The 25,686-nt window shown below is 40.0% G+C and overlaps 1 protein-coding gene across 2 annotated transcripts; it reads left to right on the top strand.

Moving 5' to 3' along the window:
• The first annotated feature begins 561 nt into the window (after positions 1–561).
• Positions 562–24,371, top strand: lin28b (lin-28 homolog B (C. elegans)). 2 transcript variants are annotated; one of them, XM_086189504.1, is made up of 5 exons: positions 562–798; positions 1,719–1,872; positions 7,798–7,988; positions 20,026–20,213; positions 23,685–24,371. In XM_086189504.1, the coding sequence occupies exons 2-5, from the start codon at positions 1,851–1,853 to the stop codon at positions 23,995–23,997; spliced, it is 714 nt and encodes a 237-aa protein (XP_086045630.1). In that variant the 5' UTR covers positions 562–798; positions 1,719–1,850; the 3' UTR covers positions 23,998–24,371. The 2 variants fall into 2 exon arrangements, with proteins under 2 accessions (XP_086045630.1, XP_086045631.1); XM_086189505.1 differs by lacking the exons at positions 562–798; positions 1,719–1,872 and adding an exon at positions 7,076–7,179.
• Positions 24,372–25,686: the final 1,315 nt, after the last annotated feature.

Below are 25,686 nucleotides of genomic sequence, written 5' to 3'. Positions count from 1 at the left end.
ACAAATTTCGTCAAAAACAAAAGTTAAAATAGTTTACGGATTAAAATGATTGTGCAGCATATTAAACATCGGAGCTCACGTCACTGAGAGATGAAAGTAGATTCCCAGCACCTGTTGTTACTCAAACGCAAGCCCCTCGGGTCTTTAACGCGTGAACGCAGGTGTATGTGAGGTGTCAAAGCCAGCAGGTGGCGCTTTAGAGCAAAGACAATCTGGACGGAGGGCCGGAGACACTTAAATGACACTCATGAAGGAGTGGTCGGAGTCATAAAGTCGGTGGACAAAGGCTCGTTGCCACAATACATTTATCCAACTAGCCTGTTAGCAACATATAAGATTATGAACGTGGAATATTACACATTGAGAACCACAAAAATGTGACAATATTCTTAACAATTTAGGTTTGTTTCAAACTCAAACCGGTAGTAGGGGTCCTCGTTTTCTATTGGCTGACAAATTGGAAGACGTTACAGAATATCCAATGAGCGCACACCTGTGGCTGAGATATCAATGCGCTACCCGGAAGTTGCCCCCCCCCCCCGGCTACTATTACTGAGCAGCTAGCTAAAAATAAACTCTAAGTAAAAATTAGCTATAATTTTACTCTCTTCGCATTTTCAATTACTTTAGTTTGATAGTACTCTCTACATTTATTCCATTCTTTTAGTTTTCTCTTGTAAAATCAAGAGGTAAAAGAAAAAACTTCACTTTTCTTTTTCCTCCTATTTAAAATAATTTCATGGCTTTAGCACCGTCAGGGTCGCTTACTTTTTGTTGAAGATAAATGGACGAATATTGGTGAGACTTCAGCTATTTATGCTTTGGAACTCAGGGGATAAAATCTGAAATCTCAATTTTTCTGTTCTAATTTATAGCTACAACATATGATATACTACATCTAATTTTTAAATGTCTCTGAACAAATAGGACAACTTCACTGTCTTTTCAGCTTTTAAAAACCTATAATCTCTACATCTCTACATCGGTGTTCGTCTAATTTAACTGTTAAAACAGGACATTGGAGAAGCTTAACAGCTTTTTAAACTCTTGTGGGTCAGATGTGAAGGACCCCTCTCGTGGGACCCCTCCCCTGGCGCAGGTGACCGTCTGTGGCGGACCGATGGGTGGCGCTAGTGAGCGGCTGACAGCTGGTCTGAGGCCAGTTTACTTAAACCCCCTCAGCAGGAATACAAGGGCGAGTGAGTGAGGGGCAGATGTCAGATCAGCATGCGAGGTTAGGTTGTGCTTAAGATCTTAAGGGTCAGATCTTTGTGACTGGTATTGCCTGAAATCTCACTTAATTACGCGTGATTTCGATTAAACGTGGATTTTGAAGGGGTATTGATGGTAAACAAACTGTGTGGGGGATGTGAGGCGTGGATCTTTATCAATAGGAGATGGGGGGAAGTTACGGATGCCACATGTTTAGAGGAGCCATGATCAGTCATGGAAAATGTTTAGAGAAGAATTATATTTTGTTATATCATTTAAAAAAAAGAAGCTACTTTGCTACCTTTAATTGAATGAAGAACCTTTAAGGAACACATGGCCCTCTGACCTTTTTGAAAGCTTAAATTTAAGAGGGGATTTTTCTAGCTTTGTTTCACAGGCTCCCAACAATCTGTTTAAACAAATCTGCTTGAAACCCTCACGCAGCTCAGCTTAGGTTTCAGTGTCACTATAAAATATTCATCCACGGAAAATTTCTTTGATTCCAGTCGGTGACTCGGCTTCATCCGCCAGGTTAGTCACCCTAAACTAGAGCCGGGGCAGGTTTGGTTTGATACCCACCAGGCGGAACACATAAGCTCCGGGATAAGGGGACACCGGGAGAAACGTCCACCACAAGGATGTCCGCTGCCTCTCCTACAGGTGAGTCACTTTAAAATATTACTAAGTGATGTTTCTTTAAGTCTTCAACTCTTTTCTTTAACACTGAAACTGCTATTCGTGACCTCACATGACCTGCTTTTAACAGCCCTCATCGGGGTTTTATTATTCAAGAATAAAGTTAATGACGCGCCTATGAAGTTTGTAGTAGATTCTGTAACTACCATGTAAATAATCTGCATTTTAAGGGCACGAAGAGATCATATGTCAATCTTAAACTCATTATAAGATGATTACAGGAACATTCGTTTCGTTTAGGAAATCCCTCCACAATTTTAGGTAATTTAGGTGGTCAATAAGCGGTTAAAGATCCCGGATGAGAGGAAAAAGTGGAAGCCATACTGACCTTTGAAGACGAAAAAATAAAAAAAGGAAAATAAACCGACGACCAGACGAGGTTTGAAGCAGATATATGGTTCCATTGTGCGCAGTTTTTTGGCGCACCGGCTGTAGAGAGGCGCCTCTCCTCCAGCCTCCCCCTCCCTCTGACGTCACCGATCATTCTTTCTTTCACTTATTTATCCTGTTTACGCCTATGACTTCTTTTCGTTTTTTTTTTTTTAAAGGCTGCGGGAGAAGTTTCTATCGGTGATTTGTTTTCTGGATGTTGCCCACCCACAGTAAACCGGTGTGGGATGTTCCACAGCTGGGGAAGAGGTGGTGGTAAAATAATTGCATGTTGCTGGAAAGAGAAACCCGTCAAAGTGTCATTTAAAATCACTTATTTAGCCCGCACAATTATTAAATCTCTTATTTTAAAATCTTAGAAAAATAATAATTTTGTCAGAATAGGCAACAAAAGAACTTATGACCTGCAGGTTTTTGGATAGCCTTTTGGGGTCCAAGCATGAAACACATGTGACACGTGTCATTCTGTGTGTCTTGCGCAATTTTTTTCGTTGATTTAAAATGTTTATTAACGAAATCTGCGCAGGTTACGCAGGATACTCGTACATATGATGCCAAAGAACTGTTTATCTTCACATTTTAAAGATGCAGGAGCTAAAATCTCCATGGGTGTCTGTTGAGAAATAGCACAGCCAATTTGGTGCTTGTTTAAATTTGGAAATGAAATTTAAAAAAAAACAAGAAATGAACCCTCTGTTGTGTGTGTGGAGCCTTTCAATACACATAATCTGGGGTTGACCAAAAAAGTAGATGGCCTTGCACCGTTTGCTTGAAGTGGACAAGAGAAGGGTTGAGGGCTGGAATGCATGAAGTAAACGACAAAAACAACCCCCTCACTAAAAAATGAAAAGAGAAAAAAGAGAGACGAACCCAGTGAACCCTTTGAACTGCATTGACAGCAACATAGGGTAAAGGCAAATTTCCTCTGTGAGCCTTTAGGGTGAGGAGTGGGGGGTTGGGTGGGGTTAACTGGGGTGAGAGAGTCCAGAGTCTGCTCAGAAAGTTTGCCTTCAACATTCACAGGGATCTCTAAAGTTTGAATTTCTTGTAATTATCTTTTACTTTTGGTCAGAATTACTTTAGTATCTTCACTACTGCAGAGATTTATTTTGTAGCCTTTCAAGGGGAACTCATTTTAGGAGGTAAAATAGTTTGAATCTTAAAATTAGAAAATAGTATGTAAATCAAAAAATCTAAATGTAGTTGGTGACCTCCAGTAAGTCACTACTCTACACGATCACTACAGCAAATATCCCAAATTCTTTCTGGGAACCTTAATTGAAAAACCTCTCAGCCCCTCATCCTTAATCCCAATTTTAGCTTTTCGAAAGGGTTCATCAGCAGATTTCTGTTACAGTTTAATGTGGTTATATAAGTTGTATGATAAGCATATGCAAGTGTTCATATATGTTTGAAATCTACTCATAATTATAATTATCTTCCTATCTGAAGCATTATGTGTTCTTTATACAGAGTTAGTAAGGGAACCTAAATTTGAGTTTCACCGCATTCTTTAAAAAACACCCAAGATTAAAAGTTAAGACAGGGAAAAGTTCTGTGCAAAGGACCCATCTTCATTCTGTGTACCGCTCAAGTCATCATTCAAGTTCTGTGTTTCCATAAATATATTTAAATGTTTTCCAAAACCAAATCAAGTGCTCTAAATTAAGTCTTGTGTTTTATTTTGAAGGCCAGACATGGATAACTGTTAGAAAGAACAAGGCTGAAGTGTGAGTTCATGACAAATATCAATGTAGGAATGATTAGACATGAATTCAATGAGGACAAACCTTTAGTCATACAGTATTTTATGCATCATAAAAGGAGGAAAGAGAGGAAAACGTCTTTGCTGAACTGAGTTCCTCCTGCTTCAACCAGATTTACAAACCCATTATTATCAGGGAAAGTAAGGGTACCAAAATATAACGACTTAATTCTTAAAACTGGAACCATCATCATCCTACCTTTTTGCCAAAATTCATATTAAAAGTTTTTAGTCTTTGAGGGGGGAAAAAAAATGTTTATTTTAATGTGAAAAGCCAACATTTGAGAGTCAACCTTTTCCTGTAGAATAAAGACTGATGGTCAGCTACTAAACAAATATAACAAAGATTGTGTACTTGGTGAGGTTTTCAGTCCTCTTGAAGGTAACATGGGTGTGAGATATTTCCCTCTCCCCGTTTCAGAGACTATCCAGGCTATTCACATTGACGTTAGGTGTCTTAAAATCCCCACTAATCTGTGTTTTGCTATTTCATGGACTTCCTTTGACTAACAGGCACACCCAAAGCCAGCCATGTCTAAATCATTCCTTGTCATTAGTTTGCGCTCACACACACACACACACACACACAGGTTAGTGATGATTACCAGTGTCTCCTCGTCAACAGAACTATCAGGATATGAGTGAGTGGATAACATCTGACACTGGGATCCAACCCTGTGACCCAAACAGTAATTCTCTGGCCACTGCAGAGGCCTCAACTACAAGCATCTTCAAAAACAGGCCTTACGCGGGGGGCTGGGACGGATTGGGGGTAGGGGGAAAAGCTCGTGAATTCCGGAGGGTGGGCTCTCAGCTCTGGTGGGTGGAGATGGGCTTGTTGTTGTTTCATTCCTCTCTTCATACCCGGGAATAACCTCTTGAGAAACCTCCCACCAGGGTAGATGTGAGATAAGATGGGAAGTTTCTCAATGAAGCTACTATTTTTCAGACTTTGTTGTTGTTATCTATCTGCTGAGAGGCTTTGATTAAGCCAAATGTTTCTTTAATGCTGCTGGACATCACATATAACTAGAGGAGCGATAGATGAACTTTAAAACTTGGTTTATTTACAAAAAAAAACTTTCTCCCCCCCCCCCCCCCCCAAGATTGACATATTTCAACAGTGTACTTCATAGCATTTGCTTAAGAAGTAAAATTCAAATTGACACGAGCGATATGAAGAGAAAAAGTCAAGAAATATCTCTGAAAAATGTTTGCCTGATGACTGGTGTTGAGTCAAACTTTCCATTTAATTTCCCAGCACTCGTCTCTGTAAGTCTCCCTGCCTCAGGATTGATTTTCTCATGACAAAAAAAAAAGAAAGAAAGAAAAAAAAAAAAGGGATCAGGCGACTGAACAGTTTTCAGATTTGTTTTTGTGGGTTTTCCAGTCACATTCCAAAGTTGTGAGTTCAGCTCTCCTCTAGTGCCCACTAAGATACTGGGAGGTAACTGGTCCTGTATTAGCAACATGAGCTCAATGTATCCATACATGAAGAGCTAATAATCATTTCTGTTTCATATGAAGTCATAAAGAGGGACTTGGCAGTCTTTGACGCCATCTTTGAGATTTATTCATTTAATAGAGAAAGAAAAAGCAGTGTTATTTCAAATCATATTTTATTTATAAAACCTAATTTGCCTCAGGGCTCTTTACAGCTTTTACCCTGTGCTCCCTCCGTCCTCATACTCTTGACTCGAGTGTAGAAAAACTACTCGAAATAAACACAATACCTCTTCAAAACCATCCACAACATCTTTATTTATTTAAATACAAATATTTTAATGAGCAGTAGAACAAATGTTAATCATTGTCCATAGAAACCAAAGATGTGTTTTTTACGTTTTATTTCATGTTTTTATCTGCATGATGCATACATATCGTTTTTTACAGTTTTGAATGACATGGGTGGTCTTAAAGGTTATTTTTTCCCCCCAAACAGCAGACAAGATTGTCCATTCGTATTTTATTGATATTGTTAGGTTTTTTTAGCATCACATGTATCGTAATCTTACGATACGGAACGGGAATATTAAAAGTATCTGTACTATTTTAAAAGTTGGTGCAAATTTACTCCAGACATGTTTAAAGGGAAAAAAAAATGCTTTAAATAGCCTCTGTATAGGATGAGGGTTTTCAGACATGTGACTGCTACAAGCAGGATGTCTCCACCTTACTTGTTGCACACTGGAACCACAAACTGGCTTCTGGACCTGTTGTGATGTTGTAAGACTCATTTTCTGTCTCTTAAACTCACATTTTAGGTTAACACAGTTAAAACCCTCCTCCTCCTCCTCCAGCAAATGAATATGAAAACTGCACATCTAATGTGACACAACGGTGCTCAAAAACATTCAAGTTCTCAATAAGGCTCATTTTAGTATTACGGGGTGCTTTTAGTGTCCATGTAATTAACAGGTTTTCACACTTTTACATTGTTATGCCTAAGCTTTATTCATGTTACGTATATGTGTTTGTTATTTTTCTTTGCTATATTCCTGTTGTCTTCTCCCTGCCACCGCCACCCTCCTGTGTTCTCCACAGGGATCATGAAAATGTCATCAGATGAGCTCTACTCTGAGTGTAACAGCCTCATGTAGCAGCAGATCGGCTACTACTGCCTCCAACACAAACAGCTAGTCCACAGCTTACCAGCACGATGTAGCTTCACCGTTTATACTCCGATAAAAGAAGGTGAAGGGTGCGGGTTCGAAGCCTCTCTCTCCCTCTCTCTCTCACTCACACTCTTAGGGCAGAAATTGGTAGCGAGAAAGCATGTAATTGACAAAGTCACGTGTTCTCACTACGGGAACGGGCACAGCCAACTCGAGAACGAATGAAAGCGAAGGAGAGGGAGAGAGTGAGAGAGAGCAGTGCAGAGGTGGTGTGTGTGAGGAAAGGATTGAAGGGGGAGAGAGAGAGAGAGAGAGAAAGAGAGAGAGAGACATGACAAAAATATCAAAAGGCAGAAAGCTCGCCGTACCATGCGAGCTAAATTGGTGACCGATGGAATCGAGGATGTCGGATTAATGGTGACTACCGCAGCCCGTTTTCGCAGAGGAAGCTTCTCTATTGCAACTTGGGCGCAGAGGGTCCGCGGGGAAACATGGCCGAAGGTTATTCTGCAGTTATTTTCTATTTTCTGCTCGTAGTTTCTTTTTCTCCCTAGAGGTGGGAGGGGATGGGGGAGAGCAAGGTGATTATTGTTCGGAGGTTTTTTTTAAAAAAAAAAAAAAAAAGCCCGACCCGAGCTGCCCCTGCCGATCCACGTTTCACCGCGTTACGATGCACGTTCTAGAGCCGAGGCTGTGTGTGCTGTTGTGGCCAGCAGTAAAGCTCGTGTAACCATGTGTACACCTGCCTTTTAGATCCTACAGCCGACAACTCCATAACTGGAGATGCACGAGCCTCCTAACAGAAGAACGGAGCGTGCCCGTGCACGAAGCAGACGAATCATCTGTCACAGGGAACAACTTTAAGGGGGGAATGTTGATGTAGAGCAGATCTCAGCACCGCGGGGCCCCTGGTGATGTCGAAAGGAAATTTCTACCGGCCCTGAAGTTCGCTTATTGCAAACAGAGGGGATTCCCCCCACGCTTCTCGAATACGTTTTTACGCAACCGAACCCCCTTAAACTTATATAAACCGGTGTGTGCGCGCATGAAGGGGGGGACTAACCATCCTGCGCTGCTGTAAAAATGTCCTAACTGCTTCTCATGTCCCCGTTGTTGCAGGAGGGCCGGGCAAAGGTGGCGGTGAAGTCCCCGCCAAGTCCACTGAACAGGAGGACCGGACTCGACCTCAGATCCTGTCGGGTTCGGGCTTCTGCAAATGGTTCAACGTCCGGATGGGCTTTGGATTTATCTCAATGACCAACAGCGAAGGGAGCCCCGTCGATTCCCCTCTGGATGTTTTCGTCCACCAAGTAAGTTGACGCCAAAAAAAAAGACACACATTCACACACACCGCCGAGGTTAGTTGTGACGGTGCGTATGTAGTTTGAAAAATACAACAAATAAAGTGTCTTTTCTGCTCCCATCTTGGGGCCTTTAGTTCCACTGTGGTATCCGGATGTTTTGCATTGCCCAACACGTTACTGTGTAATCACACGTTGTCCACGGGCTTGAAAAAAAAACACGTTAAATTTCCTCTTTACGCCACATGCGTGTAGTAGAACCCCCCTCCTCACCCTCCGCCCTCCCCTCTCTAGTCTACTGTAAAGGCAAAGGGAAGAAGACATGTCGCTTGGCTGGTTAGTCTCACTTGGCCCTTGACTAAGAGGACAGCAACAAGGCCGGTGATACCCAGCCTGCTAACATGTCGGAAAAGCGTGTGTTTGTTAAAAAAAAAGAAGCCCCCCCCCTACACACACACACACACACACACACACACACACACACACACACACACACACACACACACACACCACCTCTTGCAGCTTCTAGCTGTGAAGCCTGCAGCACCCACCGCATGTGTACAGCTGATTTAGTGCGCATGGAGTTCATTTCACAGGCCTTATTTTCGACTTATTCTGCAGCAAACAAAGAGCAGCCAGGTCCTCCCTCTTTTCCTGTGTTAAATCGCCCTTTTTACGGTCCTATAAAGTGGCTTTAAAATAGTTTGGGAGTAATGGCAGAGAGGATGAGGAGAGGCATTGTCACCGTTTCATTTGACACCCTCTTGTCTTTATTGCGGAGTCACGAGGACGTGCTGCTGGGGAGTGGAGAGGCATATCAGGGGTTAAGATGTCAGCATTGATGGTGTCCAGATTTAGAAATAAGAGCATGCCAGACATGGAGGAATTAGAACTGATGGTTATGTATCGTTTTTAAATTGTATGTTGGTCTAAAAATAGAAGGTGGAAGCATACAAAGGACTTGATGGGTTTTTTTTATGTGCCTTTAGTAATGGGACGGTTAGTTATGATGAATGAAGTGTTCACTTATAGTTTTATGTATTGCAAATAAACCCTGACCTGTGATTAGTAAAGTTGGCTTTTATGAGATTCAGCAGAACAATGTACCATTTCATTATTATTCATCAATTAGAATGACCCTGTACAACCCTTTATGGACAAAATCTCTTAAAACACATTATCCCTGCATACATAAAAGTTTTCTAACAACACTGATACAATACAATGTAACACAGAATGTCAGTTTTCATAGCATGCAATCAAGGCACAATGTTAGCATTAGCCACCAGTGAAATGCTGGTATTGAAATAAACAAGTAGGTGGTAGATTAGCTTTTCTCACCAGGCCAAAGAACCAATGGAAATGTATTGAGTGGCTGGTAAAATTAGAATATTCTGTGTGCATTTGTTTGATCTACCAAAAAGTTATTACCCTGAACGTTTGCTGTACTTTGAAAATTGTATCCAAACAGAGTTTGATCATTGTAAAAGTGTTGTTAATCTGGACAGGGATAAAATTAATACACTCCGATTACCCTGGTAATGAAGGATTTAGCTTTAGCTATCAGATGTAAAATGATTGTAATTCTCATCTGCACTTGGTGCTAAAAGATTTATGTTTTGTAGGAAAAAAGTTTAAACAACGTCAACTTTTGCTCAATCTGTCACCATAGTCAAGGCATGAATGTACACTAAAAAATGTGTTTTTGTTAACATTTCCTGTCTGGAAATAGTTGTTAATGCACTCGTGCTGGTGTATGTGAAGAGCAGCTCAGGAAAGGGCGTATTGCAGGATTATCAGTTTCTGATTGATTGATTTCATATTGTGGCTCCAGACTGCACCACATACATCAGGCTGCTGATTTTCTTGCTGTAGCCAGAGATGTTTCAAAGTGAAGCCGAGTGTGTTGCAGCATTTTGTAACTCAGGACCGGATATGCTGGTGCAATATTGGTTTATGCAGGGACAATTTTGTAATCCATAATGAAAGCCTCAGTCTGTTTATTTCCATTATAAAACAATGTTGAACACATGCCATTATTAACTGTCACGTCCTACTCTGGATAATGATTTTTCCTGAATTATGTGGACATATTTGCATTTTTTGAAAAACAGAAGTGGCTCCAAAATGATGGTATAGGCAGATGACAAGCATACAGTGAATCATATGTCCATATTAATGCATTTCCTCCCACTGTTTCCAGCCATCTGTGTCACAATAATGCATTTGGCACCAAGAGAAGCCAACATGCATTCATAAGCACATTTTCAGATTGAATGCAAAACACCTCATTCATTTGCTGGCATTGTCATTCATCTATAAACTAGCTGTCATTAAATCGGTCCTATGCAACTGTTCCTCTCCCTCCTCCTCCTGCCATTGCTGCTGCCTTTGGAGATATTGATGTCTTTGCAGAGGGGAGATGTTTTGAAATTATTGTTTAGGTTTGTTGAAATGTATATGTGACTTTGCAATGACTCTAAAAGTAAGAATATTTTAACTCATGGGATATGAATTTATCAGTTTGGAAGAACCTGCTTAAAGAGCAAAATTGTTTAATTTTAGCTAGAGATGCAAGATAATACAGTCATCAGTATTGGCAGATATTGGTCATTTTTTAATAAGTGCCTGGGAGATATGGGTAGAAAATCAATCATGATAAAATCTGTAATTTCAGTAATTCTTGCCATTTGTAAATGATCTATTTTAGTTTAAATTGTGAGGAGAAAAAGTTCAACTTAACTCTTTATCAGTCAGATTAACTTTTACTATCAACCGTCATCACCATCTGCATTGATTTTTTTCTTTAAAATCTTTCCGTTCTGTCACAAGCCGATGACGCAACCCAACAACACACCTTTTAAATGATTGGTGGCTAGCCTGTGGCTCGTGGCTACCTCCATGATGGCGGGATACGATTGGCTGCTTAAGAGCCAGAGACGAAGTGTGCTTTGGGTTTGTAAATGAAACCGAAATATGCGTATTTGTAATGTGCTCACATGGTGGTTTGCATTTAAATTACAAATTTTCAATACACTATTGAACTTCTTATTGCCATTGTCGAAGTATCAACTGCTGTTATATATTGTTATTGTTTCATTGCGAAATAGCTTATTTTGTATAGGCAAAAACTGTGCTCAAGTTTCCTCTAAAAGGTGATGTGCAAACACTGTGTTAAATATGATTTATGGGCTTTTCCACATTTTTTGAATTAAAAAAACCCCCACATAGTTTTCATGTAAGCAGAGCTTCCATGCGTTTTTTCAGCTTGTATAAAATGAGATTACCATTCAAGATTTTTTTTGAATACAGTACAGATAACATGGACATCGATATAAATATCTGCCTTCAGCAAAATCAGTTGTAAATTATAAGCCTATATATAAGTATGTCATGCATCAAGCTGTTGAGAGCATGTTTAGTCATGCAACCTTTTCTTTCATTTATGATTTCACTGTCAGTTAATGTTAAAATAGAAACGGTGTAATGTGTGTTTCTGCAGCACTGAGCCTCTATATGCATGAGAGAAGCAGAGGTAAGAATGATGGGGAGGGGAAGATGGAGCTTGCATGAGGACAGAGGGGGAGAGAGGAGGAGTTTTCCTAGGAGAGGGAAAAAGGAGGGATGTGGGAAAAATAAGTGCGGGTGGGGGTGGTGGAAAGCTAAAAGGGGGGGTGCTAGTGGAGGAAAACATGAGCGAAAAGTGAGTGGAGGAGCAGGAGGTAAGAGAGGGAGAGTGTGTGTGCGTGTTCTGTGTGTGTGGTGTGTGTGTGTGTGTGTGTGTGTGTGTGTGTGTGTGTGTGTGTGTGTGTGTTCAGCGAGCAGGAGGCCTCTTCATCAGAGCTCCTATCTGATCACTTCCTTTTGGAAGGTGTGTGTTGGTGTATGAGAGAGAGTGTAATTAAGCTTCCTCAACCTCTATGCCTCTCTGCTTGCGATTCTACACACAGACACTTTAATTATCTGTGTTTGTCAACCCCTTATTCTACCTGAGTGTCAGGGTTTTTTTTCTCTGATTGTAAATGTGTGTGTGTGTGAGTTCCTGCTGGGACATGGGGGGTGCTCTCTCCTCGGGCATTCTTTAAAAAGAGGAATTTCTTTAAAGACAAAAAGGCAGGAGGGTTGGGTGGGGTGAAGGGGTGTGTGGCGGTGAGGTGGGGGGCTGCTTGCCCTTTGTCGGTAATCAGTTTGAAATGTTGAACAGTTTGCTGCTGCTGTTATTCTCCTGAAACCTCCAGAGTGTGTGTTCAATTTATGGAGCTCCTGTGTGTGTGTGTGCGTGTGTGTGTTTGCGTGTGTGTGTTTTTCTTACTTTTCTCCTAACCAGGTTGTCGATGTCTACACGTGAACCGTTGTAAGATGTTTTAGGTTTTGAGTGTGTGTGTGGGTGTGCGCGCGAGAGGGCGTGTGTTTTGTGTAGTGAGGTTAAAGTGGGCCCCTAGTGAGATTAACCTCTGGTCCATGTCACCGTTTGGCATGCAGGCCCCACCCATCTCTGCCTCCAGATAGCCAGTATCAGGCTTTGTCTCTCCTGCAGCCACACTACCCCCTCCAACCCCTCCACCAACCAACCCCGCTCTTCTGCGCACCGAAAAAAACGCAAAAGAAGAAGAAAGACTAGTCATGTGACTTCCTTTTGAGGAGCTGGCCACATAGAGCGGAGATGATTGGTAATTGGAAAGGTGGCAGAATAGAAAGCAGAGTAGAGCTTGAGAGAAGCCCCAGTCCACCTGAAACACAAAAACCAGCACCTGTAGTGGGCAGTTGCCCCGTGTTTGCTCATTTCACATTTTTGACATTTAATCGCAAAGATTTTCACATTCAAAATATGCATGTTATGTAAATGTGTGTTCGAACATTTTTTTTCTGCATTTCAAACACATAATGTTATTTAATTAATACATTTTACTAGCCCAAAAACTTGATGTGATCAAAACTATTGCAGACACATTAAGTAGGTATGTGTTTGAAACAGGTCTATTTGTATGTTTTTTACATTTTAAGCAATTTCTCAGGATAAAAAGTGTTTGTACTTTTAATACACAATAGTTGTGCATGAAAAAATAGCGGTATAATCAACAGATTCTGGAACTCAAGCCCGCAAAAATAAATAAATAAAAATGCAGCGTACATGTAAGTATAAAAAGCACCAAATCCTAACATTTGCAAAGATTAGACAGTCAAATATGTTAAATTATTATCAGATTATGAAATTATTGGGGATAAGTTTCAACTGATTATAGCTTTAAACCAGAAGACAATAAATCAATTAAAATTTTTTATATATATATATATATATATAGATATATATAGATATAGATAGATATAGATATATAGATATAGATATATAAATAAATAATATGGAAACAGCCAATCCCATGCTTATGTGTTTTAGTTTATTTGTGGAGAGACCTGTTTTTGTCTCGAGCAGTGCACGTTTCACACACTTTGAACTGAACTCATCCTCAGTCACATTCCGTTTTAAAGAGCAAGAGAATAACAGAAACAAACCGTTTAAGTTGTGCCTTAAAATAAAGGCACTGTTGAAGACGGTCTGTAAAGATCCAAAGAATAACAATAAAAGAAGGAAGCTTCTGTTTTGTGTTATGATTGTCACGATAGAGCAAATTCAACAACTATAATCCCACTTCTGCCATGTTTGATGTATCATGAGTATTATTTTGTGGTACAGTTCAGGTAGATGTCAATATAAAAACAAAAATCAAGTGCATGTTTTTTGCAAATAAAGTCAGTAAAAAAACCATTGTTTTGATTTAAACCCCGACCTGAAACTAAATATGACAATAATTTGAAAAAAATGTTATAGTTTTATTTCGTAATGTTTGAAATTAGAAATTTGATTTGCTTAACCTGTGTGACATAAGATACATTTTCAAATTAATATCGCAATTTTTTCAAATGTAAACCTCAATCAATGAAAGATTATTTCATACATATTTTTACTTTGTTATTATTGTTCTCTGATAAGTATCGCACTGTAAATATGTAGAACTGTTTTAATTAACCGTAATTATTAAGAGTTGAGAAGTTCTAAATGTTGGTTTTAATACTTTTCAGGTAGATAGCTCATCCTCAGCTGTGGCCAAAAGAGATAATTTGAAGATGATCAATCTCAATTTATCTCATTTTCGACTAACTTGTGATACATTTCCATGCCCAAGTAGTCACTCCTACTCAGATTTTTTTTCTTAAAATTTTAGATATTTACAAACAATGTTATGGTGAATCGGGGCGGCATGATGGTGCAGTTGTTAGCACTGTTGCCTCACAGCAAGAAGTTTCCAGGTTTGAGTCCTGGCTCCAGCACGGGATCTCTCTGTGTGAGTCTCCATGTTCTCCCTGTTCCTGCGTGGGTTCTCTCTGGTACTCCAGCTTCCTCCCACAGTCCAAAGACATCAAGAGGGGACGAGGCTGATTGATACTCTAAATTGACTGTAGGTGTGACTGTGAGTGTGAATGGTTGTCTGTCTCTATGTGTTGGCCCTGTGATGGACTGGTGACCTGTCCAGGGTGAACCCCGCCTCTCACCTGAAGGCTGCTGGGATAGGCTCCAGCCCCCCATGACCCTTAACAGGAAAAGTGGTAGAAAATGGATGGATGGATGTGTTCTGTTGATTTATTTATTTATTTATTTTTTGCAGGAAGTTTTAATCAGTTTCTTAAATGTCATTCTCTGAATGTAGGATAGACTTCTCTAAAAATAACAGATTATAGGATTTGTATCAAATATCCAACACTGACCCCCAAACTTCGTAAGAACTGTTAAAAACATTTTATCCATGCAAAAATGTAACAATACGGGAACGTTGTAAACATCTTTGAGTTAATCCTTAAAGGTTAGATGAGAGCAGGTGCTAGCAGCAGAGGGGATGGAGGAATGACCAGGTTTGCTTGGAAATTGTTTAATTGATGGAATAAAAATAGGAAGGAAAAAAAGAGTGGAAAAGCCTAAAAAAACAGCCCAAACTTGCCGTTGTTGAACATTCCCTAGTAGCTGTGTTATTATGGATTTAATTGTAATTTTCACTTTTACTGACAGAATTGCTTATGAATAAAAGTTATTATATTTATATATTATGATCTGTTCATAGTAGTTTTAGATGTTTGTTTTCGACACAGTCTCTGTCTAGACTTGACGATTATGAATAAATACTTTAAGCACCTTGGACAAATAATGCCGATTTCTGTTTAGCCAGGAGTTGGTATCACATGTCCAAACGGTTTAAAAAAAAAATGCAAAAAGAGAGTTTTGAAAATACAAACCATTTCTGGAAAAAAAGGAGAAAGAAATGCTTTGTAACTGTGGTTGTGCTGTGAGTGGGCTCAGTTGTTAGTGGCTGTGTGTTTTATCACCAGTCACCTCAGTAAGGTTCATTTCCCCTCTCAGGCTGATAAATGTAGCTCGATGATCTAGTACTTCCTACTCCAGATCAAATATTTGCCCCAGTCTTAATCGCGGGTGTTGGATGTTGTTAATTTGAGGCAGGGGAAACACGAAGGCTTTCAAGTGTTTGATGGGGGGCTGGGCTGGGTTCAAGGGTCAGGGCTACTAATGACAACGTGTTGAGGAGGATGGGGGGGGGGGTGTCAGCGTCATGAGGACAGCTCTGTTGGTGGTTTGTGTGCACGCATGTATTTTCTTTCCTTCTTTCTCTCCGCTCTTTCTTCTTGGGTTTATATGCATCCTGTTAGGTTGTGTCCATCCGAGCTGATCTGGGCCAGCTTTGTCCACTTAGCATTTCCTGTGTGTAAAAAGCTACTTAATGGCACCACGCCACATGGTGACCGCCATCTCCCTCATGCTCACCCCTATACACACCCCCTTCCTTTTAATATGAGCACAGAACAGCTCTGCCATGTCAGGGCCACCTCTGATTTAAAGCATCCCATAATTTTGCCATACCATAGCTGGTGGTCGCCATGGGGTGGGGGCTGAGAGAGAGGGAGAGAGAGGGAGAGGGGTTGGCGGAGGATGGTGGGTCTCATCTCCGCTTCCCTAGCCCTTCACGTCACAGCTTCCTGTATTGATTGCTGGCCTGGTGATGATGAGGGGCAAGGCAAAGGAAAAGGAGGGCTATTTCTATCCAGGATGTTGGCGTTGTATTGATCACACGCTCGCTCCTAAACACACACACACACGCACGCACACTTTGAAATGCACGTGGAGCTACACAAAGAAATATGACATTTAAGAAATATGTAATAACTGAAATGTCATTTCATTGGCTCAATTTCTTTGTTTTTCAAGATAATAAAGCACTGCAGGGGTTCTCCACTTGGGCAGGGGGTGGTGCAGGGATGGTTATAGCTCAAACCCCCCCTGGATTTCTACTGCTGACCTGTGGGGCTCCTGATCAAATGGGGGTTTTGTTGCAAGGCTCCCCCCAACTCCAGTCACTGATCAGGAGTTGCTCCTCCATTGGAGCTGAACAGAATGCACTGGAGGCATTTCCATGACACCCCCAACCCCACCCCTCCAAACTCCCTCCTCCTCTCCTCCTCCCATGCCCCAAGCCACTCCTCCATTTTGTGCTCTCTCTCTTTTTCTCTCTCTCTCTCTCTCTCTCTGCCCATGCCCTTTGCTGACCTCTGTACGTCAACTGAAACGGGTCAGGACACCCGCCAGGTCACTCGAGAGGAGGGGATTCAGGTTACAGGTTCTGATTTGTGAATCTTTTTTTTTTTTTTTTTAACACACATTGAAACATGCACATTCATACTCACACACACACACACCCCCAAACTCACGTAAATCCACATGTTTTGTTACATAATTTTTGGATGCTCTGAGCCCTCATCAGAAATTAAACACATCTTAGTCAGTGTGTTACTAAAAGTGATAGAGCACTACATCCTACGTGGAGATGTGTGTGTGTGCACGCACACATGCGTGCATGCGTGTGTTTTCCTGCATTTCTGCAGAACAAAAGGGGTTGTGTGGTTTCCTCACTGGTGCATTGTGGGCATTGACGGGGTTGGAGAGGGGGTAGGGTGCTGAGACAAACCACTCAACTTTGACCTGGAGAGACAAGCTGCCTGTGGACTGAAGACAGGAGAGGAAGAGGAAGGGCTCATGCTGCGGTCCATGATTATTCATCATTATTCAGAATACACTTTGTTTCATAAGGGATTTTTTTCTGCTGCAGGCCTCTTATTGATTCAGATGGTGTAGTCATGATTTAAATAATTAGGTATTTAATCAGAATGAGAGCTTCTTTAGTTGGTGGTCTATAAAGAAAGATAAAACAAGGTTTTGTCTGATGCATGAAAAATGATCCAGGTTTGATTTTATCATTACGGAAATGCTGCTGTGTAAAGATAAAGGTCTGTTTGTAACTCGCCTCATCATCCCTTCTGATTTGTTGCACTGAATCTTTCGCTTTCGCTCACTTCTAGTCCTTGATTCTCCTCTTTTCCTCAAAGCCAAATCCAATAGTTGAATTCCCAAAATGGACGAGCCCTCATCAGCTATCGACGAACAGCGTCGGCCTTTGCTGTTAGCCTCACTAACTGGAGGGAGGAAATCTGAAAGAATGACTTAGAGAGCCGAATGAATCAATTTTTAAGGTTGATGACTTTTAGTGAACATTTCCTAAAACACAGATCATTTCTCATGAAACAGGAAACAGGAAGATTGAAGACATCAAAAAACTGAAGTTCTTCCCCGAACTTAACAAGGTTTTCTGAAGAACTAAAATAGAAATGAACATGTTCCTTGTTTTTGAATTAACAATGAATTATTTATCATAGTTTACTGACAGACAAGTTGGACCATGTGATACTTCAGGAATAAATATAGCTTTGCTGTGGATATTTAATTTTGTTTAAGTAAATTATTAAAAAAAGAATTTATGCATTCATTTAAAACTAAAATGAACAAACAGGAGTTCTCTCTACTAACCAGGCAGAAATTTCAAATTCAGTTAATAAACAGTATATTTTTTGCTACCGTTCTTTACCAACTTTTAAAATTTAAAAATCAAAAAATAACTTAAATAATGAAGATAAACTGGATTAAAAATCTTTTAAACATCATAGAGTTTTTACTTGTTCATTTTCTCTTTAAGGCAAAACTGTTTAAAGTTAATTATAAGCTAATACAATACAATGGGTAAAATGTTCGAATTGTGAAAAAAAAAATTCTGTAATTTAAATCCACAAAAAATCCAAACAAATTGGTTTTGATACAAATAATAAATACAAGTCTTCTGAAAAGATTCAGTTAGTCTCTTTTAACCACGTGAGCTTTAAAAACATTGTTGCTCTTGTTTCATGAATCAGTGTTTATTAATTATCATCTTGTTTTTATATTAAGGGCTTTATATCATCTTAGAATATATTTTTACATAACAATCTCACCAATCACTTTTGATTAATTTAGTATTTTAAAACTCTATTCTTAGCTTTTGAATCGTACATTTCTATCTTTGCCCAGTTCTATATATAATCGTACTCTTTTACTTGCTCTCTCGTTCTCATTTATATCTACAAGTACACCATCTATAGATCACCTTTGGCTTCCTGCAGTCGTCAAAAAAGGCATCATGGAAGAAAAAAAAAAAGCCAGCAGAGCCCAGTTTCTCTCCTTCTGCTCTACTTTCACATCTGATTCACTCTTTCTCCCTTTCACCTCTTCTGTGTCTTGTGTTTCTTTTGTGCATGCTTCGCTTTTATAGGTAGGCTGTGTGTTATCTATAGGTCTCGATGTATAGTAGGTAGAAGGTTCGCTCTGTACGCTGCATGATCGTGTGGGTGTGTTTACCTATGCAGAGATCTGCAGGGCTTTCTGCTTTTTGCGAAGGTCACAGATACAGAGCCTATCAGCTGTCTTTTCGGTGCCATCGGGAAGACATAAATCATTGTCCAGTGGTTTTCTAGTAACCAAATCAATAATTCTGATCATGTAGATAAGATGGATGGTGGATATGCTAGGAGAAAATGATTAAACGGGTGCAACACACTCGACTTTTCCCGGCACAGAAGGAATAGGAAGTGCTGCCTCTGCGAAAAGCAGATAAACAGAGAAGAGCAAGGACGCTGTGTGAGATAGAAGTCCCTCTGTGCATGTGGCAGTTGCTGCAAATCACATATAATCAATCCACAATGTTTCAGCTGATGTGTTTGATGTGTTTGCCGCATGCAGCAGTGTGTGTGTGCGTGTGTGTGTGTGTATGTGTGTGCTACAGTTTGCTTCCCAGCGATAATAAAGTGTTGATTTTATTTAACAGTTCTTTTGAGAGCAAATGTGTTGATTGGAGGGTTGTTATTTCCCTTGCAGACACGATAAAGCTCCCAGGCAACTGTTAAAATGGATATTAGTTGTTAAATTTCCTCTTGCATATTATTAATGCTGAGATCTCAGCTTTGTACACCTTTTATTTTTTCAGAAACAATCTAATTTGCTCAATGCAGACGGTCTTAGAGATTTCGTAAAACCCATTGATGTGTAAAACTTGGATCATGTCTTGGATCAGTCAAGACAAAATGTCAGCTGATACCTGAATATGTGTAAATCTTTTTAAAATAAAATATCTTGAATATTTGAATTTCTTTCAGAGGAATCAAGCAGGATTATTTGAGGACATTTGGATGTCTAAGATAATTAAAATGCTGTGTTTTATGAAGTTGTGCCCTGATAAATGTCAAGCCGAAGTCATTCCCTATCACCATCAGAATTCGTATAATTTCACAACGATTTCAAGCTTCACACATGAATGAGAGGTGGTTGGAGTAACATCACAACTAATATTAAAACATAGGAAACTAAAACAAGTATTAGTATAAAAAAATGTTTTTTGGGGGGGTAAAAAAAAAACAAAAAAACAAAGCACTGGTCTATATAAAAAGGTTACAATGCTTTTAGTCACATTGGCTGAATCTATATGCAGCACAAGGTTAAAAAGCAATGAACTTACAATTTTAGCCTATTGATGCCTTTGGTGCATGAACATATTTTTAAAGACTCCATTGACTTTTAAGCATTTTATCCTCTTAAATTCTTGCTTACTTCTTCTTCTTTAAACAGAGCAAACTGGTGATGGAGGGCTTCCGCAGCTTAAAGGAGGGTGAGCAGGTGGAGTTCACCTACAAGAAGTCCTCGAAGGGCCTGGAGTCCCTGCGGGTGACCGGACCTGGTGGGGGACCCTGCGCAGGCAGCGAGAGGAGACCAAAAGGGAAGGTCCCACTCCAGAAACGCAAACCAAAGGGAGACCGGTCAGTATGTTGGAATCGCACCATTTAAACCTGAAGAGACTCACAGTGCCTGAGCAGAAGGAGACATGTTACATGTCTCACTGTGGTGGGCTATTTCTGAGTCAGCTGAGATTATAGATTAATCTATTCAATCTGCCCCTCTACATGCTTGTTGCTATGGTTATTGTGAACCCGTAATAAGGAATTGAATATGCCTGCCACTGCCACTATTTTAAATCAGTTTGCAAGCTTCTACATTAGAGGCAGCATTAGCACAGCGATGGATTGGGCTTATATGCATTTCAATGCAGCAGCAGCAGCTCAATCAATTGTTTTGTGCTCAGTTAAATCCTGAGGGGTGCTTTGCTAAATTCTGAGCCATATGGAGCTCCTTGAAAATGCCTTAATAGAGGAGGTTGTGCTCCCTGTCCTCCCGCTGATGGAGAACGCCTTCACTTGCAAACTCTGCAAGGCGGATACTGTTTGTAGCAAGGTGTCACGTGACCACAAGACTGCATTTACATTAGACATTCTAGCTTCTTTATGCTGCATGTTCCCCGCAGCTGCTCAGAGGAATAACCCTGCGCCGTTCCCCGATTTGAAGGTGTGAAATAAAACCTGTCTTGGAAATGGGAGTACTGTATCTGGGGGCAGATTGTGTGTGTGTGTATATATGTGTGTGTGTGTGTGTGTATATATATATATATGTGTGTGTATATATATATATGTGTATATATATGTGTGTATATATATGTGTGTATATATATATGTGTATGTGTGTGTGTGTGTGTGTATATATATATATATATATATATATATATGTATGTATATGTATATATATATATGTATGTATGTATGTATGTATATGTATATGTATATGTATATATATATATATATATATATATGTATATATATATATATATATATATATATATATATATATATATGTATATATATATATATGTATATATATATATGTATATAAAATGTGTTTGTGTGTGTGTGTGTGTGTATATGTATGTATAATTGATGCGGCGTTGGGTCAAGTGTCTGCCTTTATACCAAGCAAGGCAGTATTGGATTCAGAGACGGTAGGTAGATCTCTGTGATGTCATCAGTGTCTTTGTGAGGGCTCCTTGCATGAGTGGCTCCTGTGGACGTTACGTTGCTCTGACCCCTGCTGGTCATTCCCTTGTATTACCGGTTCTTCATAATAGATCAGGTTTTATGAGCATTCAGGTCCTACAAAAAAAAAAAAGAAACTGATAACTAAGGGTTTTGATGATTAAAGCAGTTCATTGTGGCTACAAGAGCAGGCTCTTCATGACCGGACATTATCTGAGTGTATCTGCTCCTTGACTAATGACTTGTTACATTTCTACAAGATTTTCTAAAACAACACAAACGGGGTGATTGACTTGACAACTTAATCACTCTTGGTGAGCAGGAGTGCCTAAAGAATATTTCTAGTGATCACTTTTTCTGAATCATATATGAAATTTATGTTTCCAAAATGATTTCAATGGCATTTTTTTGTCTTTCACTTTATTTTAACAGTGAGATCTTCATTTGTCTTAAAAAGCATAAATAAATTAAACAGTAAGAAGTGTTTGATCACTGCAAAATACACAAATAATTAAAAAGAAAGATTTCAATTCTTTTTCTTAATAAGTTCAACTGCTATATTTAATTCAGTCATAATTCTATTGAGGTACTTCCACTACTAAGTTAATACAGTTAAATGTATTGATTTATTAAGAGGGATTTTTTTTTTCAAGTGGCATCTATTAATTTAGATCATTAATAAATAATGTGATCTGTTTAAAGACCCCTGAAAAGACAAATACCCCATCCAAAAACAGGAACTAGGTATTAATTCTCTGCATTTTCACATCAGTTTGACAGAATCTGACGCCTGAGATTAAACCGAATACAGCAGGCCTCGTTGCCACACTCATACACCACAAGTTGATATCTAGTTAAAATGGTAAGTGAGATGTCAAGGGTTAACCTGGCTTTATTTTTGAAATCTTTAATTCATCTTCATAAGATGATAGAAGACATGATAAAATGTCACAGATTCAGGGGATTTGGCAGATTTGCTATGAACCAAATAAAAAAAGAGAGGCTAAATAAAATTGATGAATACATTTTAAAAAATGATATTCCACTGATTTGTTTGGTTTAATTGAGGACATTGTTTCCTCTGACAGTAATATTTTTATGTAGCTTTCACCAACGGGAGCTGCTGCTATAATACCTGCTGCTGTCAGTTAGGACTCAGATGTAGTGAAACACAGCTGTTTCACAAAAATCGAAATATTTAGTGCCAGTGTATGAATATCAACAGGACAAATCTTTAAATATTGCAGTATCGATTACTCCTCTGTTACCAAGACCATTTGAATATGAATCTGGTTGTAGTTCAGGGACGTTGTGAAGCCACGCCTCCTGAATTTGTTTGAGAGATGTGTCCATCATTTTTACCTTTTCCTTTTGGAAGGCTGTAATTAAGCTGCGTTCATATAAAACAGGATGAATGAAGAAATATTAGATACGCTGATCAGTAACCCAGTGTAGTACAACCGCACCACAAACTACAGCCTTCAAAAAGACCATTAAATAATTCCACTCCTCTCTCGAACAGATTCAGTAAAAACACAATAAACCTCATGAAGGTGGCATTTATTGCAGGGCTGTTATACACAAGCTGTTCTTGGAAAGTATATGAGCGTTACATAATAATGGCATTTATGATAACGATAATAATAAAAGGTTTATTCAATGTAGCACCTTCCACAGAAATAATCTTCACAAAATGCTGCACAAGAATAAAACAAAACAAAACAAAAAAAAGGAACTGTACAAATACTGCGAAAACGTAAAAGGTAGCACTGGCCCCCCGGGATTTGAACAGAAGTTCGGGTCTTCAGTTGCTTCATAAAAGATTTCATTGACACGTTCAGAAGTGCCGAAGACGCTCCTTCACATGCAGGATGTGACATCACCGAAGAATTAGAGGCGATTCCTAAGCAGCACATGCGTCATCTGTTCAAAGCAGACTGAACTTGAACGTCCAGGATGACAAATGGTTGGTTTTTTTTGTGTGTTTTTTTTAAAGCATATCACCCTCAGTAATAGTTTTAAAAAGTCAATTTGAAATGATTTTTTTTTCGTGACAGTTGGTCTGAATATTAAGTTTTCTAAACTACCACCTGTTTCACCCTCAGTCTTTCAGCACCCTTAATCTTCATGTCTAATTCAATAAGACTGATGTTTGTGAGAGAGCGCTGCTGGCTGGGTCCACAGCTATTTCATGTGTCATACTCCCATCTAGTGGTGGATGTGTGCTATAGTTGATGTGTCTGCAGCCTAACACAATGTGGCATCTGCTTCTATGAGAGTCCTGTTATGTACTGTATTACCACTGTCCTCACATGCAACAACTTGTGGATATTTCCACATCATTCTTCTTGATTTGCTCCCCCACAGCTGTTATAACTGTGGAGGTCTGGATCACCATGCCAAGGAGTGTGGCCTGCCCCCCCAGCCAAAGAAATGCCACTACTGCCAGAGCATCACGCACATGGTGGCTCAGTGTCCCCACAAGGCGCTGGCGCCCGCCACAGGCTCTCAGGACCAACAAGTGTCTACCTCGGCCTCCAGCCCAGGGACAGCGCCCTACCTCTGCCCCCCGGAGGAGGAGGAGCGCTCTGGCTCGTCTCCTCTGGAAGGCTCCTCCTCTTCCCCTGAGGAACCCCACACTCACCGTGGCCCCAGGACCCAGAGGTGGAGGAAAACTTGAAAACAGCTGAGAGGGCTCACCGCTAACCCCTCACCTCTCCCCTCAATCAAGGATACCTGAAGCACCCCCTTCATCTACCTCACACCTGTGAATTATGGGAGGTCTTACTTTCTCAACTTTTATTTTATTGTTTTAAATATATATAAAAAAAATACATCGCAGCTATGGCAACGATCAACGGGGTACAGAAGTGTGTGAATGTGTGTGACTGACTTGCAGTTATCAGGTGCAGCTATGGCAACCACCGCAGGAATGGTGACTGCAGGGAATGACTGTTTTTTTTCTCGTTTCAAGCAGTGCAGCTCAGGAGTGAAACAATGTGGTATGAATCTTATCTTTTTTTAATAGTTATTTCAGTATTTTGTTTCTCTGCTACCCCCAACACCCTCCCACCCCCCACCCCCCCACCCCCCCACCCCATTCACTGGACCTAATTGTGTTTTCACACAGATGTTGTCATCATAGACCTGCAGGCCTAATCATTCCAAAAAAAGCATCCTTTTAGCACATACAGTAGCTAACCATAAGAAGGATTAGATTAAAAGCTCAAGACCCTCTAAGCGGTAATCCAGACCCCCATAGGACTATTAGCTCGGCTTCTAAAGATCTTTAGGGAAACTTTTTGAATTCCAAAGGGAATTTAAAAAAGACGGCGAGCTGCTTAATACAGTTTTCTATTATCTTAGCACACTCAAACTCACTACATACCTCTCTCTCTTATATGAAATAGACTGGACCAACTGATTGTCGCTTTGGAGAGTGTGTGTGTGTCTGTGTGTGTGCATGCAGACAGAGAGAAATATGTGTGTGTGTGTTTGTGTGTGTGTGTGTGCGCGTGTTTGTGCATGCTCACAAAGAAAGCTGCCTCTCCTTTGGGTGTGAGTCAACACTATTAACCTTTCCGTTTCCTATTACCATAGATAGACACAACGTAGGAGAGACGTCATATTATTCGGCTAGTTTAGATTCAAGGTAATGAATGTCGTTAGATCATTAGAGGATTACATTTTGGTTGTTGCATAATTAGATGAGAATAACATTACAAAAATCATAGTAGAAGTCATTAATATATATGTAAAGTCGCAAGATATAAATGAAAAGTCTATTAACTTTAAGTAATGCATATATAAGGAGTTAGCTCGGTTAGCTGATTAGCCCTGTATATAGCATGGGATATTTGTTGTGTGAAAAAAAGTACAGCTCTCTATTTAACCGTTGGTTGTTTTTTTTTTTTCTTTACCCTCGACAAATCAATCACCTTCTTCGCCAGTTCAAATAGTCAGCACAAAGACTCGCCGTATTTTTTGAGGAGGAGGCGCAGTATCAGACCGTTACAGTATCTGCTCGACATTAATACCTCATCACTTCTTCCTCTCGCAAAATGAATGTCACAAGAGCGTCAAGCTGTATCAGCTCTCGCAGCTGTGTTAAGATCGAAGCACCTGTTCCCTCTTCCATCTGTGCCTACCATGCGTTAGTTAGCACCAGCCAGGTATCGCTCGCTCGCTCCTCACTGTTGCTGCTTCAGAGAGAGAGAGAGAAAGAGAGAGAGAGAGAGAGAGAGAGAGAGTGCTTCTTTTGTTATAACTTGAATCCCAAGCATGGCTTTAGCGGCACTTAAACATGTGACCTAACAACTCTTCTCTGACCATATTGAATGTGAAAAGAGCGTATCTGAAGTCGACTCCT

This window comes from Aulostomus chinensis, chromosome 20, assembly GCF_037954235.1.
Source record: "Aulostomus chinensis isolate RoL2024-O1b breed Wild chromosome 20, RoL_Achi_v1.0, whole genome shotgun sequence".
NCBI lineage: Eukaryota > Metazoa > Chordata > Actinopteri > Syngnathiformes > Aulostomidae > Aulostomus > Aulostomus chinensis.
The sequence above is the reverse complement of the archived record's forward strand: the minus strand, read 5'-3'. Positions and strand labels throughout refer to the sequence as shown.